The 15,023-nt window shown below is 36.4% G+C and overlaps 3 protein-coding genes across 11 annotated transcripts; all 3 read right to left on the reverse strand.

Annotated features, from left to right (window-relative positions):
• Nucleotides 1–729, reverse strand: LOC127256341 (uncharacterized). Its single transcript, XM_051282314.1, has 3 exons — nt 580–729; nt 252–459; nt 1–146 (listed from the first exon to the last, which is right to left on the reverse strand). The coding sequence occupies exons 1-3, from the start codon at nt 727–729 to the stop codon at nt 85–87; spliced, it is 420 nt and encodes a 139-aa protein (XP_051138271.1). The 3' UTR covers nt 1–84.
• A 556-nt stretch (nt 730–1,285) lies between these two features.
• On the reverse strand, nt 1,286–10,226 carry LOC127256391 (uncharacterized). 7 transcript variants are annotated; one of them, XM_051282378.1, is made up of 7 exons: nt 9,817–10,226; nt 4,019–4,590; nt 3,241–3,345; nt 2,904–2,985; nt 2,707–2,820; nt 2,274–2,381; nt 1,286–2,154 (listed from the first exon to the last, which is right to left on the reverse strand). In XM_051282378.1, the coding sequence occupies exons 2-7, from the start codon at nt 4,097–4,099 to the stop codon at nt 1,490–1,492; spliced, it is 1,155 nt and encodes a 384-aa protein (XP_051138335.1). In that variant the 5' UTR covers nt 4,100–4,590; nt 9,817–10,226; the 3' UTR covers nt 1,286–1,489. The 7 variants fall into 7 exon arrangements, with proteins under 7 accessions (XP_051138335.1, XP_051138342.1, XP_051138340.1 ...); XM_051282385.1 differs by having other exon boundaries at nt 2,725–2,820; nt 9,817–10,225; XM_051282383.1 differs by having other exon boundaries at nt 4,019–4,123; nt 9,936–9,953.
• Nucleotides 6,373–14,531, reverse strand: LOC127256392 (uncharacterized). 3 transcript variants are annotated; one of them, XM_051282386.1, is made up of 6 exons: nt 13,562–14,531; nt 12,828–12,932; nt 12,521–12,584; nt 7,814–7,927; nt 7,327–7,434; nt 6,373–7,217 (listed from the first exon to the last, which is right to left on the reverse strand). In XM_051282386.1, exons 1-6 carry the CDS (start codon nt 13,640–13,642, stop codon nt 6,562–6,564), a joined length of 1,128 nt encoding a protein of 375 aa, XP_051138343.1. In that variant the 5' UTR covers nt 13,643–14,531; the 3' UTR covers nt 6,373–6,561. The 3 variants fall into 3 exon arrangements, with proteins under 3 accessions (XP_051138343.1, XP_051138345.1, XP_051138344.1); XM_051282388.1 differs by lacking the exons at nt 12,521–12,584; nt 12,828–12,932; nt 13,562–14,531 and adding exons at nt 8,012–8,066; nt 8,316–8,420; nt 9,256–9,821; XM_051282387.1 differs by lacking the exons at nt 6,373–7,217; nt 7,327–7,434; nt 7,814–7,927 and adding exons at nt 10,934–11,738; nt 11,849–11,956; nt 12,336–12,449 and having other exon boundaries at nt 13,562–14,530.
• Between the last annotated feature and the right edge of the window lie 492 nt (nt 14,532–15,023).

A 15,023-nucleotide genomic window follows, 5' to 3' on the forward strand; every position in this document is an offset into this window, starting at 1 on the left:
TAAAGATAAGGATTCTTTATTGTTCACCACCACCAAATGTTAACAGTGTAAACAAGGGATCTACTGTATACATTGATCTGTTCATCAGGGCCTGTCCATGGCGGAAATGGCTGCACTGACTTTTTCTCTTACAGCAGGTTGAACCTCTGGAAGGAATCAAACATCAAAGATCAATCGCAAAGAAAGGAGACACGACGAAGAATATCTTGATTTGTGAGGGTAAGAGACTATCATAATTCTTTTATCCTTACTGGAAATTAGAGCTTTAGGCCTGGTTTTGAACAATATCTTGTGACGAATAATTCCGACCACATCCAACTCCACTCCGGCAGGATTCGCATCGTCTTCAACTCGCTCGACGTTCTGAAGCTTGATCTTCTTCAACACCAAAAGCGGCTTCTTCAGATTCACTTTCGTACCTGACAGCTCATGGTATCCTACCGTGAATGTGTAGGTTTCCTGAAATTGAAGACAAGGATGAGATGGAAAGTGAAACAACTATGGCTGCCTTCGATTTCGACGAACATTTTCTAATTTATCAGCGGTTCGTTTGCGGACAAATTGAAAATTGCCGAGAACCTGAGAAGACGGGCGGCAGAGCACGCCGATCTGGAGGTTCTGGAGGCGGTTCTGTACGGAGGGTTGGGCTTCGACCATTCCTTGAAGCTCCACAATCGCCCATTCTGCACAGTTGTCGTCTCCACAGCTACACTTCACCTGGATCTGCATTGCTTCTTCTCGGTTTCAATTTTACGTATCGACGATTAAGATTTCTATCAATATCGACCTGCCAATTTGGGGGAATTTTGAAATTAGGGTTCTTAACAATTGGGAGCGTTGAAGGTTAGCAGTCAGATGGAAAGTTTTTGCGCGAGTGCGGAGTCGAGCCTTTCTTTTAAAATTAAGGCTGTGCTTGTTTAACGTTTTCGTACAATTTCAACGATTACAGAAAATTAACAACATTAACTTTAATTATTTTGTTTAATTTTTTTATATTATAATAAAATTAATTTTATATTAAGACAAAAATGATAGTTTTGATTATATCAAAATTGATGAATTTTAGTTATATTGAAACAAATATAATTTGTTCTTTTATATTATATCAAATAATTATTTAAATTAAAAAAATTATTATTATAAAAATTTTATTTTAATATTCAAATTTTCAAACCAACATACCAATATTTTTGTTTTATTTTTACTAATATAATTTTTAATTATTTATTAATTAAACAATATTTAAAATTCAGAGTCTAGACTTAAATGAAACAGAATAGTCGAGACAGACATAGTATTTCAATATATGCCAAAAATTTTAATGTACATACAATACTATACCAAAAATTGGATATTTTTCAAATAGAGTATGTACCTCCATAATACTACTACCCATCAATTCTCCGCATTGGCATTACATCCAATCTTTGTTACCAATGAATTCAAATTTAAGTGAAAAAATAAAAATAAAAATAAAAATCAATTATTACTACTGTAAATCCTTTCCCTTTCCCTGTCCCTGATCATCTCCAAGGCCTGGTGGTGATTGTGAATGTGAGTTCACAGCATCACCACCACCTTTAGTGAAATTCTCGACGGGTATTTCGCCGGTGAGAATCTTCACGGCGAAGGCGATGCAGGGATCATCCATAACAATTTGTCGCAGCTTTTCGTCGCTGTTCTTGCCGCCATCGTCCTCCTCTTTATTGCCATCGAGCCAAGGCAGATTGACTTCATTGTCATCCAGATTTTGCCCGTCATCAGTTTTCCGTTGAGTGTCGATCTGGGGCATTTTCTGTTCATCATTGTTCGCAGTGTTGGTCCCTTTGGAGTCAATCGCGGGCATTTTCTCATCATCGTCCTCTGGCTCCCTCGATGCCGCCACAGCTTCGCGACTAAGTTTGGCAGGCCTAAGATATGCTTCTATGTCGACTTTGATACCCGCCAGTCTTTTCGAAGTTCTCCGGGGCAGGTCGCTTGCCCACTTTCTTTTAGAGCCCCTCCTCTTTTGCACAGAGTGACTCGAATCCGGCTGACCATCCACCGAACCCTGCTCATGTTCTGTTGGTAATGGCCTTTTCATCGTCTCAGGCACGGTGGTGGTGGTGGTGGCGGCGGCGGCAGTGGTGATAGCGATCTTCTCAACAGCACCTCCTAAGTTTACAAGCAGACACACAGACAGCATAAGACAACGTTTTAAGGTCACGATAAATACTACGGGATTCTAAGAACATGCATAAAAAGCATCAGTGTTCAATTGACAGCTTATGTACCTGTTTGGAACGACGACGGATTTCTACTTGCGCCATCCTTCAATTTATTGGCTGCCAATCTCGGGCTCCGTCTTCTCTCTCCTGTTCTAAGTAAAGCTGCTTTCGAGCCTACAATTTAAAATCCAAACACAACCGACATCAGCCAATTAGAGGAACGACAGAAAAAATGCATCCCGTCAATAAATGGAACGCAATGCAAACTAAACATAATGCAAAATAATGTGCCAGTGTCTGGAGAAGAACAGACACTACCGCGAATAATTTTTCAGCATTATATTTTTATCGTTGTGCTTGTTTATTTTCCAGCTGCGGATTGCTAGAAAGCTTAATTTATGATCGCTTGGTTTTGTTGCAGAACATAGCAAGTTTCAGAACTAAATGCAATAAAAAAACACATAATTCAGACAACCGCACGTTAGAACAGCCGTATTACCTGACTTTCCAATCTTACCTGACTTTCCAATCTTGTTGCACGACAAACTTACATCCTCTTTTTGGCTTATTGGCATTTTTCCTTTACCCACGTTTGTGGCATCAAGTTTCAGACCTAAATGCGTAGCATTGTTCAGGAAAAAAGCACACGTTCGGTCAACGAAACATAAATGCCTTTAAGACAAGCCTAATTAATACCTGACTTTCCCATATCATCGGACAATAAACTTTCATCCACATCATTGGCGATTGAAATTTGTCCTTCAGCCTCGGCGCACAACTGGGAAAAAACAACAAAGCACTATAACTTCTAAGAAGCTTCCACAACAATTTTTCTATCTGAAGTTGATCCAAATAATAACGGCCAAGCTAAGAAGTATATATATATTTTTTAAAACGCCGACTAAATGTGGGCCACCATAGCTTTGCTTTTGATGGGTCCCAAAGCAGTATAAACCATAAATAACGACATAAATATCTTTTCCTTCATGTCCGAAAAGCGACAACCATAATGTAAGCATATGTACAAACATACCTTATTTTGATCATTGGGGTTATCATCCTTTATAGAACTTTCTAGATAACGAAGCACCTCCAGCTTCGAGCTGAATTCGAGGCCATTGGTGGGATTGAGATAACACTGGAGCAAATCCAAAGAACAGAATTTATTACAAAACAAAATCTAGAAAACTCTAAAAGCGGAAGACTCAGATTCGCTGTAATCATGCCATTTGTAAATAAAATCTAGCGAAACTACAAAGGCAGAAGATTCGGCATAGTAATGCCATTTTTTTCCACTTTAGTAAGTGCAGAATGGCAAAGTAAAGATCAAACAAAACACAGAATCCAATTCACGACAATCTAAAAACAGTTCATGCTCAGTCGAACTAAGATCGAATCAAAATTGGCAAAATCAAAATCTCTCTAACCCTAACTTCAACATTAGCAACAATTCCTCTACACACCAATTCAATCCAAATCTACGAAGACAGCAGAAACAATAGCCAAAACCTGATCATCATCATCTACATCATTTGTGGTTCCAATTGCCCTAATCTAAAGTTCTTCAGGTTTTCCACAATTCACATTTAGATTCAACCACAGAAAACAGAACTAAACAAACATTTTCATGTCCTAGAAACACCAATTTCTCAATCTATCGCAAAATCAAAGAATCCATAAAACAGGCTTTGAGATTAAAAAAAAATCCATAAAACAGGCAAACCGTACAGAAGTTCAATCCTCAAAACTAAAACCCTAATCCCAACCAACAAGTTCATCAATTTTGATCATCTTCCAACACAATTACTTACCCGATCTTTCTTCCCACTTCTTTGAGCCTTCACTTCAACTTTCCAATCCGCAGGCAGCCATTCAGGGTGCTCGCAGCCCATCTCCAAAATTCACTCCAATTAACCCTAAATTCAACTCCACAAATCACGAAAACTACACAACAACAACAACAACAAAAGGGCACACACCGAAATCAAGCAATTCCCCTATTCTCCACCCCAATCGAGACTTGAGCGATTCGCAAACTGAAGAGTAAAGCAAGTAATCGCCCGAAAACAAATATATAAAGAGAGAATCAAGGGAGATATGCAGTAGCAAGGCTGGTGTGAAAATGGTGGGAGGGATGCAGAAAGAGACAACCACGTGTCGGAAACTTTCTGTAGCACGCCGAGAGAGCCGCCAAAACGGTTCATTAAATAGGGGCGCCATGGTTTCAATTTGCCTGAATTTTCCCAATCCCTAATTTCGTTTCTTCTTCTGTTTGCTCTGGATTTTGCACAATCTCTGTGAATTTAACTACCCTATCTGCCCAGATTGCATCGCCCCTTTGTAGACTCAAGAAATTAAAGAGAGTATATGTACAGCAAAATTACTAAATCTTTCTTTTCTTTCTTTTTTGGGTTTCGACACAACTATGGCTGCCATAAATTTGGACCAAAAATGTATAATTTATCAGCAGATCGTTAACGGACAAAATGAAAATGCCGAGAACCTGAGAAGAAGGGCAGGCAGAGCACGCTGCTCTGGAGGCGGCTCTGTATGGAAGGTTGGGCCTCGGCCATTCCTTGGAGCTCCGGAATTGCCCATTGTGCAGAGTTGCCCTCTCCACAGCTGCACTTCACCTGGAGCTGCATTGCTTCTTCCCGATTTCTATTTATGTATCGACGGTTAAGACCTGCAATTTGGGGAAATTGTGAAATTAGGGTTCTCAAAAAATTGGGGAAATTTTTTGTTTGTTTTTTTTTTTTTTTTTTTCATTAACTGGGGGAGTCGAAGGCTTGCAGGCTGCAGCCACGTTGATGATTTGGCGGGAAACATTGAGTTGAAAGTTAAACTTTTTTTTTTTTTTTCCTTTTTTTTTTTTCTCATTTTTTTTTTCCTTTTTTGTTTTTTTTTTTTTACCTCATCTTCTATTATTCAATTTATAATCTTTTCATCTGTTTATTTCAGTAGATCATCGTAGCACACAATTTTACTCGATTTTTTTTTTTTTTAAAAAAAAACAAAATTATATCATTAAACATATTAAATATTTAAAATAAAAATAAGACAATATTAAAATTAATAAAATAATATTAGTAAAAAAGATAAATATATATATATACAAATAATACAAATATATATATATAAGCATATAAATTTATTAGTACACAACCCAAAAAAAAGAAAATACTAAAATAAAGATAAAAGAATAAAATAATCAATTAGTAGAAAAAAAAAAAAAATTGTTAGATAATTTTACAATATTTTCATAAAACATTTAAGTTTAAAATTTTTAAAATAAAAAAAATAATGATTAGATGATTAATTGAACAAAAGTCTTTGTCTCTATTGAGGAGCTAATAGGAGCTAGGTGTCGTCAATACTCGCTCAAGTTTAAAAAAGAATTCAATTTTATCGTCAAAAGTTTAAAATCAAACTGCGCAAATAACTACCCATAAAGTTTAATTTTGAGTTGCTCCCATCGAGTAAGTTAAAAAGTGGGATGGGGTCTAATCACACTAGTTGCTTTACGGAGTTGATAGTAAAATACACATTTTTTTATAGTAAGATATGTTTTTTTTTTTTTGTATCAAAATTAAAATTAAAGAATTAATAGTACTTAAACTATGATTGGTGGTATTTGTGTATAAATTCTTTTTATGTTTTAATTATATATAATTATATTGACATAAGCAATATAAATTTAAAAATATTTATAATATATAATATGATCAAATTTATTTTTAAAAAGTAAAATAAAAGAAGATAAAAAAAATACATATTTTATACGTGTGAATATTTTTCCCTAAAGAATTCAATTCATCCGTATCAATCTACACTGTATGCAAACAATGTTATGCCAAATAAGTAAGAGTCATTTTATTTGAACAATTTAACATTATCATACAGATTTGGGGTGTGTTTGTTTGGGGTATTTTCTCCTAATTATATTATTTGATTCATATAAAATTAAATACGCCTATTTATATCACAATGCTTGACTGCATGGTAATAATAATAATAATAATAATAATAATCTTATATATATATATATATATTCCTAAAATACTGACAAATCATTAAAAATAGCCCAAATTTATATTTTTTCATGGGCACAAGATGTAATGCATTTTGTTTCTAATAAAAAGCTACAAAACAAGTGAGAAGAATAGATAATTTTCAGCGCTTAAAATTAATACACTCAGCTGCAATAATAGTAATTGTGCATGCAATCCAATTCTACCAATATATATCCAATTTTACCAAACAATTCAAATTAAAGTTCAATTTTTATCCTGCCTACTCCCAGATAGCAGCTGCAGTTACCACGTCGTAATAAATAAAAAATAATCAATTTTTACTACTGTGTCCTACCCTGTCCTTGATCATCCCCAACGGCTGGTGATTGTGATTGTGATTTCACAGCATCACCACCATCTTTAGTGAAAGTGAAATTCTCGACCGGGATTTCGCCGGTGAGAATCTTGACGGCGAAGGCGATGCACGGATCCTCCATCAGAATTTGCTGCAGCTTTTCGTTGCTGTTCTTGCCGCCATCGCCCTCCTCCTCTTTATTGCCATCAATCCAAGGCAGATTCGGTTGATTATCATCCAGATTTTGCCCATCATCGGTTTCCCATTTGGTGTTGATCGGGGGCATTTTCTGTTCATCATTGTTCGCAATGTTGGTCCTTTCGGAGTCAATCGGGGGCATTTTCTGATTATCAATGCTTTCCCGTTCAGCGTCGTGATCTGGCTCGTTCGATGCCACAGCTTTGCGATTGACTCTGGCAGGCTTAAGATCTGCTTCAATGTCGACTTTGATACCAGCGAGTCTTTTCGAAGTTCTCCGAGGCAAGTCGCTTGCCCACTTTCTTTTAGAGCCCCTCGTCTTTCTCTCAGAAAGACTCAAATCCTGCTGAATGTCCACCGAAATCTGTTTGTTTTCTGTTGGTAATGGCCTTTTCATCGTCTCAGGCACAGCCGTGGTGGCGGCGATCTTCTCAACAGCACCTCCTAAGTTTACAGGCAGCATACAACAACAATTTAAGATCACGATAAATATTATGGGATTCTAGAAAACATGCATAAAATGCATTGGATATTAAATCGACATCTTATGTACCTGTTTGGAACAATGACGGATCTCTACTTGCGCCATCCTTCAATTTATTCGCTGCCAATCTCGGACTTCGTCTCCTTTCTCCGATTTTGAGTAAAGCCGCTTTCGAGCCTACAGTTTAAAATCCAAATGCAATGACATCAACCAATTAGAGGAATAACGGAAAAATGCATCTCATCCATAAATGGAACTCAATGCACACTACACATAATGCAAAATGATGTGCCAATTTCTGGTGAAGAACAGACACGGACGCTACCGTGCCTGGTGTTACTCTATCCTAATTTTTTTCTATCATGTTCGTCAAATTATTAGTTTGCACTTTATATTTTATCGCTGTGCTTGTCTATTTTCCAGTTGCGGGTTGTCAGAAAGCTTAATTTATGATCGCCTGGTTTTGTTGCAGAACATTTTAAATTCGTAGCAAGTTTCAAACTAAAAGCAATAAAAAAGCGCTTCAGAAAACCGCATGTTAGGACAACCGTATTACCTGACTTTCCCATCTCGTTGCACGACAAACTTTCATCTTCTTTCTGGCTTACTGGCATTTGTCCTTTAGCCACATTTGTCGCATCGCAATTAACGTAGGTGGCAAGTTTCAGACCTAAATGAAGGAGTATTGTTCAGTAAAAAAGCACAAGTTCGGGCAACAACACATAAATGCCGTTAAGACATGCCTAATTAATACCTGAGTTTCCCATCTCATCGGTGATTGACATTTGTCATTTAGCCTCGGCACACTACTGGGAAAAAACAACAAAGCACTATAAGTTCTAAGAAGCTTCCACAACAATTATTTCTATCTGATACTGTACCAAATGACGGCGCAAGAAAATTCTAAGAAGTTTAAATTTTTTAAAACGCCGAATTAATGTGCGCCGCCATAGTTCGATGGGTCCCAAATCAGTATAAACCATAAATAATGACATAAATATCTTTTCCTTCATGTCCGAAAAGTGACAACCATAATGTAAGCATATGTACAAACAGACCTTATTTGGATCATTGGGGTTATCATCCTTTACAGAACTTTCTAGATAATGAAGCACCTCCAGCTTCGAGCTGAATTCGAGGCCATTGGCGGGATTGACATAATACTAGAGCAAATCCAAAGAACATAACTTATTACAAAACAAAATCTAGAAAACTATAAAAATGAAGGATTCAAATTCACTGTAATCATGCCATTTGTGAATAAAAATCTAGCAAAATTAATACAAAGACAGACAATATGCTGTAATAATGCCATTTGCGGATCAGTTCTATTTTAGTAAGCGATGAATGGCAAAGTAAAGATTAAAAAATAAAACAATATACAATTCAAGACAATCTACAAACAGTTCATACTTATTCTAGCTAAGATCAAATTGAAATTAGCAAAATCTCTCTAGATTAAGCTTTAGAAACAATTCAAGACAATCTAGGAAAACTACAAACACTGAAGATTCGCAATAATAATGCCATTGGCGGATCAGTTCCCTTTTAGTAGCGATGAATGGCAAAATAAAGATCAAACAAAGCACAAGATCAAATTCAAGACAATCTACAAACAGTTCATGTTCATTTGAACTAAGATTGAATCAAAATTAGCAAAATCATTCTAACTTCAACATAAACAACAATCCTCTACACACAAATTCAACCCTAATCTACACAGGCTGCAGATACAATAGCCATGTTTTCATTGTCTTCATTATCTGTTGTTCCAATTGCCCTAATCTAAAGTTCAAGTTTCCACATTTCGCTTCAACCACAGAAAACAAAACTAAAAAAAAGTTTTCAAGCCCTACAAAAACCAAATTCTCAATCTATCGCAGAATCAAAGAATCCATAAAACAGTCAAAGCGTACAGAAGTTCAATCATCAAAATAAAACCCTAACTCTCAACAACAACAAGTTCATCAAATTTCGATCTTCAACACAATTACTTACCGTATCTTTCTTCCCAGAGCTTCGAGCCTTCACTCGAACTTTCCAAGCCGCAGGCAGCCATTCAGGGTGTTCGCAGCCCATCCCCAAATTTCACTCCAATTAACCCTAAATTCAACTCCACAAATCACGAAAACTCCACAACAACAACAACAAAAGGGCAAACACCGAAATCAAGCAATTCCCCTATTCTCCACCCCAATAGCGAGACTTGAGCGATTCGCAAACTGAAGAGTAAATCAAGTAATCGCCCGAAAACAAATATATAAAGCGAGAATCGAAGGGGCTATGCAGTAGCAAGGCCGGTGTGAAATTGGTGGGAGGGATGCAGAAAGAGACAACCACGTGTCGGAAACTTTCTGTAGCACGCCGAGAGAGCCGCCAAAACGGTCCGTTAAATAGGGGCGCCATGGTTTCAATCTGCTTGAATTTTCCCAATCCCTAATTTCCTTTCTTCTTCTGTTCGCTCTGGATTTTGCACAATCTCTGTGAATTTAATTACCCTATCTGCCCAGATTGCATCGACCCTTTGTAGATTCAAGAAATTAAAGAGAGCATATGTACATAAATCTTTCTTTCTTTCTCTTTTGGGATTCGAAACAACTATGGCTGCCTTAAATTTGGACAAAAAATGCATAATTTATCAGCGGATCGTTAACGGGCAAAATGAAGAATGCGAGAACCTGAGAAGAAGGGCAGGCAGAGCACGCTGCTCTGGAAGTAATGGAGGCGGTTCTGTATGGAAGGTTGGGCCTCGGCCATTCCTTGGACCTCCAGAATTGCCCATTCTGCACAGTTGCCCTCACCACAGCTGCACTTCGCCTGGATCACAATTGCTTCGTCGAGATTTCAATTTATGTATCGACGATGAAGATTTCTATCACTTTCGACCTGCAATTTGGGGGAATTGTGAAATTAGGGTTCATAATTGGGGGAGTTAGGCTAGCAGCCACATCATTGATATATTTTGGCGGGAAAACAATGAGTTAAAAAGTAATGGGGCGAATCGAAGCGAAGTAGGGAATCGAGTTGTTTGCTTAGAACGTAAGGCTTGTTTGTTTGGAGTTTTATATATATATATATATATATATTTCTTATTATTAACATATTTTTTAAAAAAACCAAATTAAATATTTATTTTTTAAAAATTATACTTAAAAAATTATATTAAAATTGCTGTTTTTTCTATATATTTATATTATATTTTTTTAAAAAATAATTAAAAAAGTCTATTTAAGTATTAAACTTAAAAAACTCAAAAGCTTCAAACAACATCCTAATTTTATTTTATAATAGTCCTACTTTTTTATTTTTAATTGTAAAAAATAAAGTTTACATAATCTTCTATGCTCATCCTGTGGTAATCTATAAGATACTTATTTTCTTTTTTCTTTCACTAAAATACATGGTAATAAAGAAAAATGGGCATGTAGATTTTTGAATTTGTAATTTAAAGGACAAAAATATCTCTATGTAATATAAAAATAATGAATATAGCGTAATAGGTAATGCCATTATTAAATTAAAAATTACGGATGGTTTCATGGGACATGGAGTATATTCTTTTCATCCAGACAAGCTGTAATGCATTTTCTTTTTGATAAAAAACTACCAAACAAGTAAGAAGAAGAAATAATTTACCGCGCTTGAAATTACAGTGACAGCAGCAATAGTAATAGTAATTGTGCACGCAATGCATGCATTCAATCCAATTCTACAGATATATATATATATATGAATATATCCAATTTCACCATACAATTCTACACATCAATTCTCTGCTTCAGCATTGCATCCAATGTTACCAATCAATTCAAATTAAAGTTGAAAAAATAAATAATAATAAAAAAATAAATAAATAATCAATTTTTACTACTGTAAATCCTTTCTTTGTCCCTGTCCCTGTCCTTGATCCCCGACGGCTGGTGACTGTGAATGTGATTTCACAGCATCACCACCAGCTTTAATGAAATTCTCGACGGGGATTTCGCCGGTGAGAATCTTGACGGCGAAGGCAATGCAGGGATCCTTCATCAGAACTTGCTGCAGCTTTTCGTCGTTGTTCTTGCCGCAATTGCCCTCCTCTTTATTGCCATCATCGGTTTTCTGTTCGGTGTCGATCTGGGGCATTTTCTGTTCATTGTTGTTCGCCGCTTCAGAGACAATTGATGGCATTTTCTGATCATCATTGTCGATTCTTTCACTGTTCAGCTTCAGCTCATTCGATGCCATCACAGCTTTGCAAGTAGCTTTGGCGGGCCTAAGAAGACATGCTTCCATATTGACTTTCACACCAGCGAGTCTTTTCGAAGTTCTCCGAGGAAAGTCGCTCGTCAATTTTCTTTTAGAGCCCTTCGACTTCCTGCTTTGCGCTGAAAGACTCGAACCCTCGTGACCTTCCGCAGAAATCTGTTCATTTTCTGTTGCTATTGACCTGTTCGTCATCGGAGGTGCAGTGGTGGTGGAGGTGTTCTGGACAGCATTTCCTGAGTTTGCAGACAGACAGCATTTGACGACAACTTTTAAAGGTTACGAAAAATATCGATATGGGATTCTAAAAAGACTCGTAAAATACATCAATAGACATCTTATGTACCTGTTTGGGATGACGACGAGCCTTCAATGGCATGATCTTTCAATTTATTCGCAGCCAATCTTGGACTCCGTCTTCTTTCTCCTGTTCTAAGTAACGCCGCTTTTGAGCCTACAGTTTAAAATCCAAACGCAACGACATCAGCCAATTAGAGGAATGACGAGAAAAAATGCATCTTGTCAATGAATGGAACTCAATACATACTAAACATAATGCAAAATAGTGTGCCGATTTCTGGTGAAGAACAAACACCTGAAATTTTATCTACTTTCTAGTTTGCCAATTTATTAGTATTCTCATTATATTTTATCGGTGTGCTTGTCTATTTTTCGGTTGCGGGTTGTCAGGAAGCTTAATTTATGATCACCTGGTTTGGTTGCAGAATATTTTAGATAAGTAGCAAGATTCAGACCTAAATGCAATAAAAACGGGCAAATGCATCTAGGAGCATAAATCAGACAATCACAGCGTTATGACAGGTGTATTTTACCTGACTTAACCATCTCGTTGCACAACAAACTTTTATCCTCTTTCTGGTTTATTGGCATTTGTCCTTTAGCCACATTTGTCGCATCGCATTTAACGTCAGTGGCAAGTTTCAGACCTAAATGCAGGAGCATTGTTCAGTAAAAAAGCACACGTTCGGGCAACAAAACATAAATGCCTAATTAATACCTGACTTTCCCAGCTCATCTACATTGTCGTTGATTGACAGTTGACCTTCAGCCTCGGCACACAACTGTGTAAGAAGCACAAATCAAGATGAGTTGTAAGAAGCTTTCACAACATTTATTTTTATCTGATATAGATCCAAACGGCCAATAAAGATCAAAGAATTATTCACTTTTTTAAAATGCCGAATTAATGAGCACCCACCGAACCTTCGATGGATACCAAATAAGTATAAACCATAAAGAATGACATAAATATACTTCATATTCGAAAAGCGACAACCATAATGTAAGCATATGTACAAACATACCATATTTGGATCATTGGGATTATCATTCTTTACCGAACTCTCTAGATAATGAAGCACCTCTAGCTTCGAGCTGAATTTGAGGCTATTGGCAGGATTGATGTAATACTATAGCAAATCCAAAGAACAGAACTTATTAAAAAACAAAATCTAGCAAACTACCATGACGAAATATTCAGATTCACTGTAGTCATGCCATTTGTGAATTAAATCTAGCAAAACTACAAAGACAGAAGTTTCGAAGTAATAACACCATTTGTGGATCAGTTCCATTTTAGAAAGAGATGAATGGCAAAGCACAGATCAAACAACACACATAATCCAAATCAAGATAATCTACAAACAGTTCATGCTCATTTGAACTAAGATTAGAATAAGCAAAATCAAAATCCCCATAAGTTCAACATTACCAACAATTCCTCAACACACAAATTCCATCCAAATCTACAAAGGCAGCACAAACAGTAGCCAAAACCCAATCTTCATCATCTGTTGTTCCAATTGCCCTGATCTAAAGTTCTTCAAGTTTTCCACATTTCACATTTCGATTCAAACACAGAACAGAACCAAACAAGCATTTTCAAGCCCTACAAACACCAAATTCTCAATCCATTGCAAAATCAAAGAATCCATAAAACAGGCAAAGCATACAGATCTTCAATCCTCAAAATTAAACCCTAAATCTAAACCACAACAAGGTCATCAAATTTAGATCACCTTCCAACACAATTACTTACCTTATCTTTCTTCCCAGAGCTTCGAGCCTTCACTCTAACTTTCCAACCAGCAGGAAGCCATTCAGGGTGTTCGCCGCCCATCCCCAAATTTCACTCCAATAAACTCTAAATTCCAACTCCACAAACCACAAAAACTCACCCAACAACAACAACAGCAAGGGGCAAACGCTAGACTCAAGCAATTTCGCAATTCTCCACTCCAATCGAGACTTGCGCGATTCGAAAACTGAAGAGTAAAGCAAGTAATCGCCGAAAGGATATAAATAAAGACGGAAATGAAGGGGCTATGCAGTGGCGAGGGTGGTGTGAACAATGGAGGGAGGGCTCGCACAAAGCCGCAGAGTGGCGACGGCCACGTGTAGCTAGCACACCGGGAGAGCCGCCAAAACGGTTCCGACATGACTCCATCAAATAGGGACGTCATGGTTTCGATTTTCTTGAATTTTCTCAATCCCGAATTTCGTTTCTTCCTCTGTCTGCTCTGGATTTTGCACAATCTCGCTGAATTTAATTACTCTATCTGCCCAGATACCATCGACCCTTTGTCGATTCACGTAATTAAAGAAAGTATATGTGCAGCAAAATTAGATTTTCTTTCTTTCTTTCTTTCTTTTTTAGGTTTCGAGACAATATGGCTGCCTTCGATTTTGATCAACAATGTCTAATTTGTCAGAGGATCGTTAACGGACAAAATGAAAAATGCCGAGAACCTGAGAAGACGGGCGGCAAGAGCACGCCGAGTTGGAGGCATTTCTGTACGGAGGTTTGGGCTTCGCTTCGACCATTCCTGGGAGCTGCACTTCATCTGGATCTGCATTGCTTCTTCGCGATTTCAGTTTATGTAACGACGGTTATGATTTCGATCACTTCAACTTGCAATTCGGGGTAATTGTGAAGTTAGGGTTCTTAATAATAATTGGGGGAGACGAAGCAGCCACATACTTGATGTTTTGGCGGAAAACAGTGAAGGTGTTTGTTCGTGGGTTTGTGTTTTTAGTTTGAATTTTTTAATAATAAAAAATTGAATTTAATAGTTTTTTTTATTGATATAAATATATATTTATATAATATTTTAATATAAAATAAATTTATAATATAATACTCCATAAGTTTTAAAATTATAGTACGAGATATGTTTGACATTATAAATTAATATTATATTAGTGTGAATAAAAAATATGGATAAAATTTTTTTTTTTTTTTATTTTTGTAATATGTAAAAAATAGTGACAATTTTATAATAATAATAAAAAAATAAAAATAATTTTATAATAATATTATTATTTATTAAAATAAAACTATCATATTGAAATGGAGGAGGAAGTATATATTTTTTTTAAAAGAAAAAGAATCTGTATAATAAATTTGTGTGTCGAATCCCACGAAAGAAGACAATCAGAGTGTTTGATTAAAAATTTAAGGCAATGTTTGTTTGAAGTATTTTACAGGTTATTTATTTATA

Source organism: Andrographis paniculata, unplaced genomic scaffold (genome assembly GCF_009805555.1).
Source record: "Andrographis paniculata isolate CXL003 unplaced genomic scaffold, ASM980555v1 Contig55END, whole genome shotgun sequence".
Lineage (NCBI taxonomy): Eukaryota > Viridiplantae > Streptophyta > Magnoliopsida > Lamiales > Acanthaceae > Andrographis > Andrographis paniculata.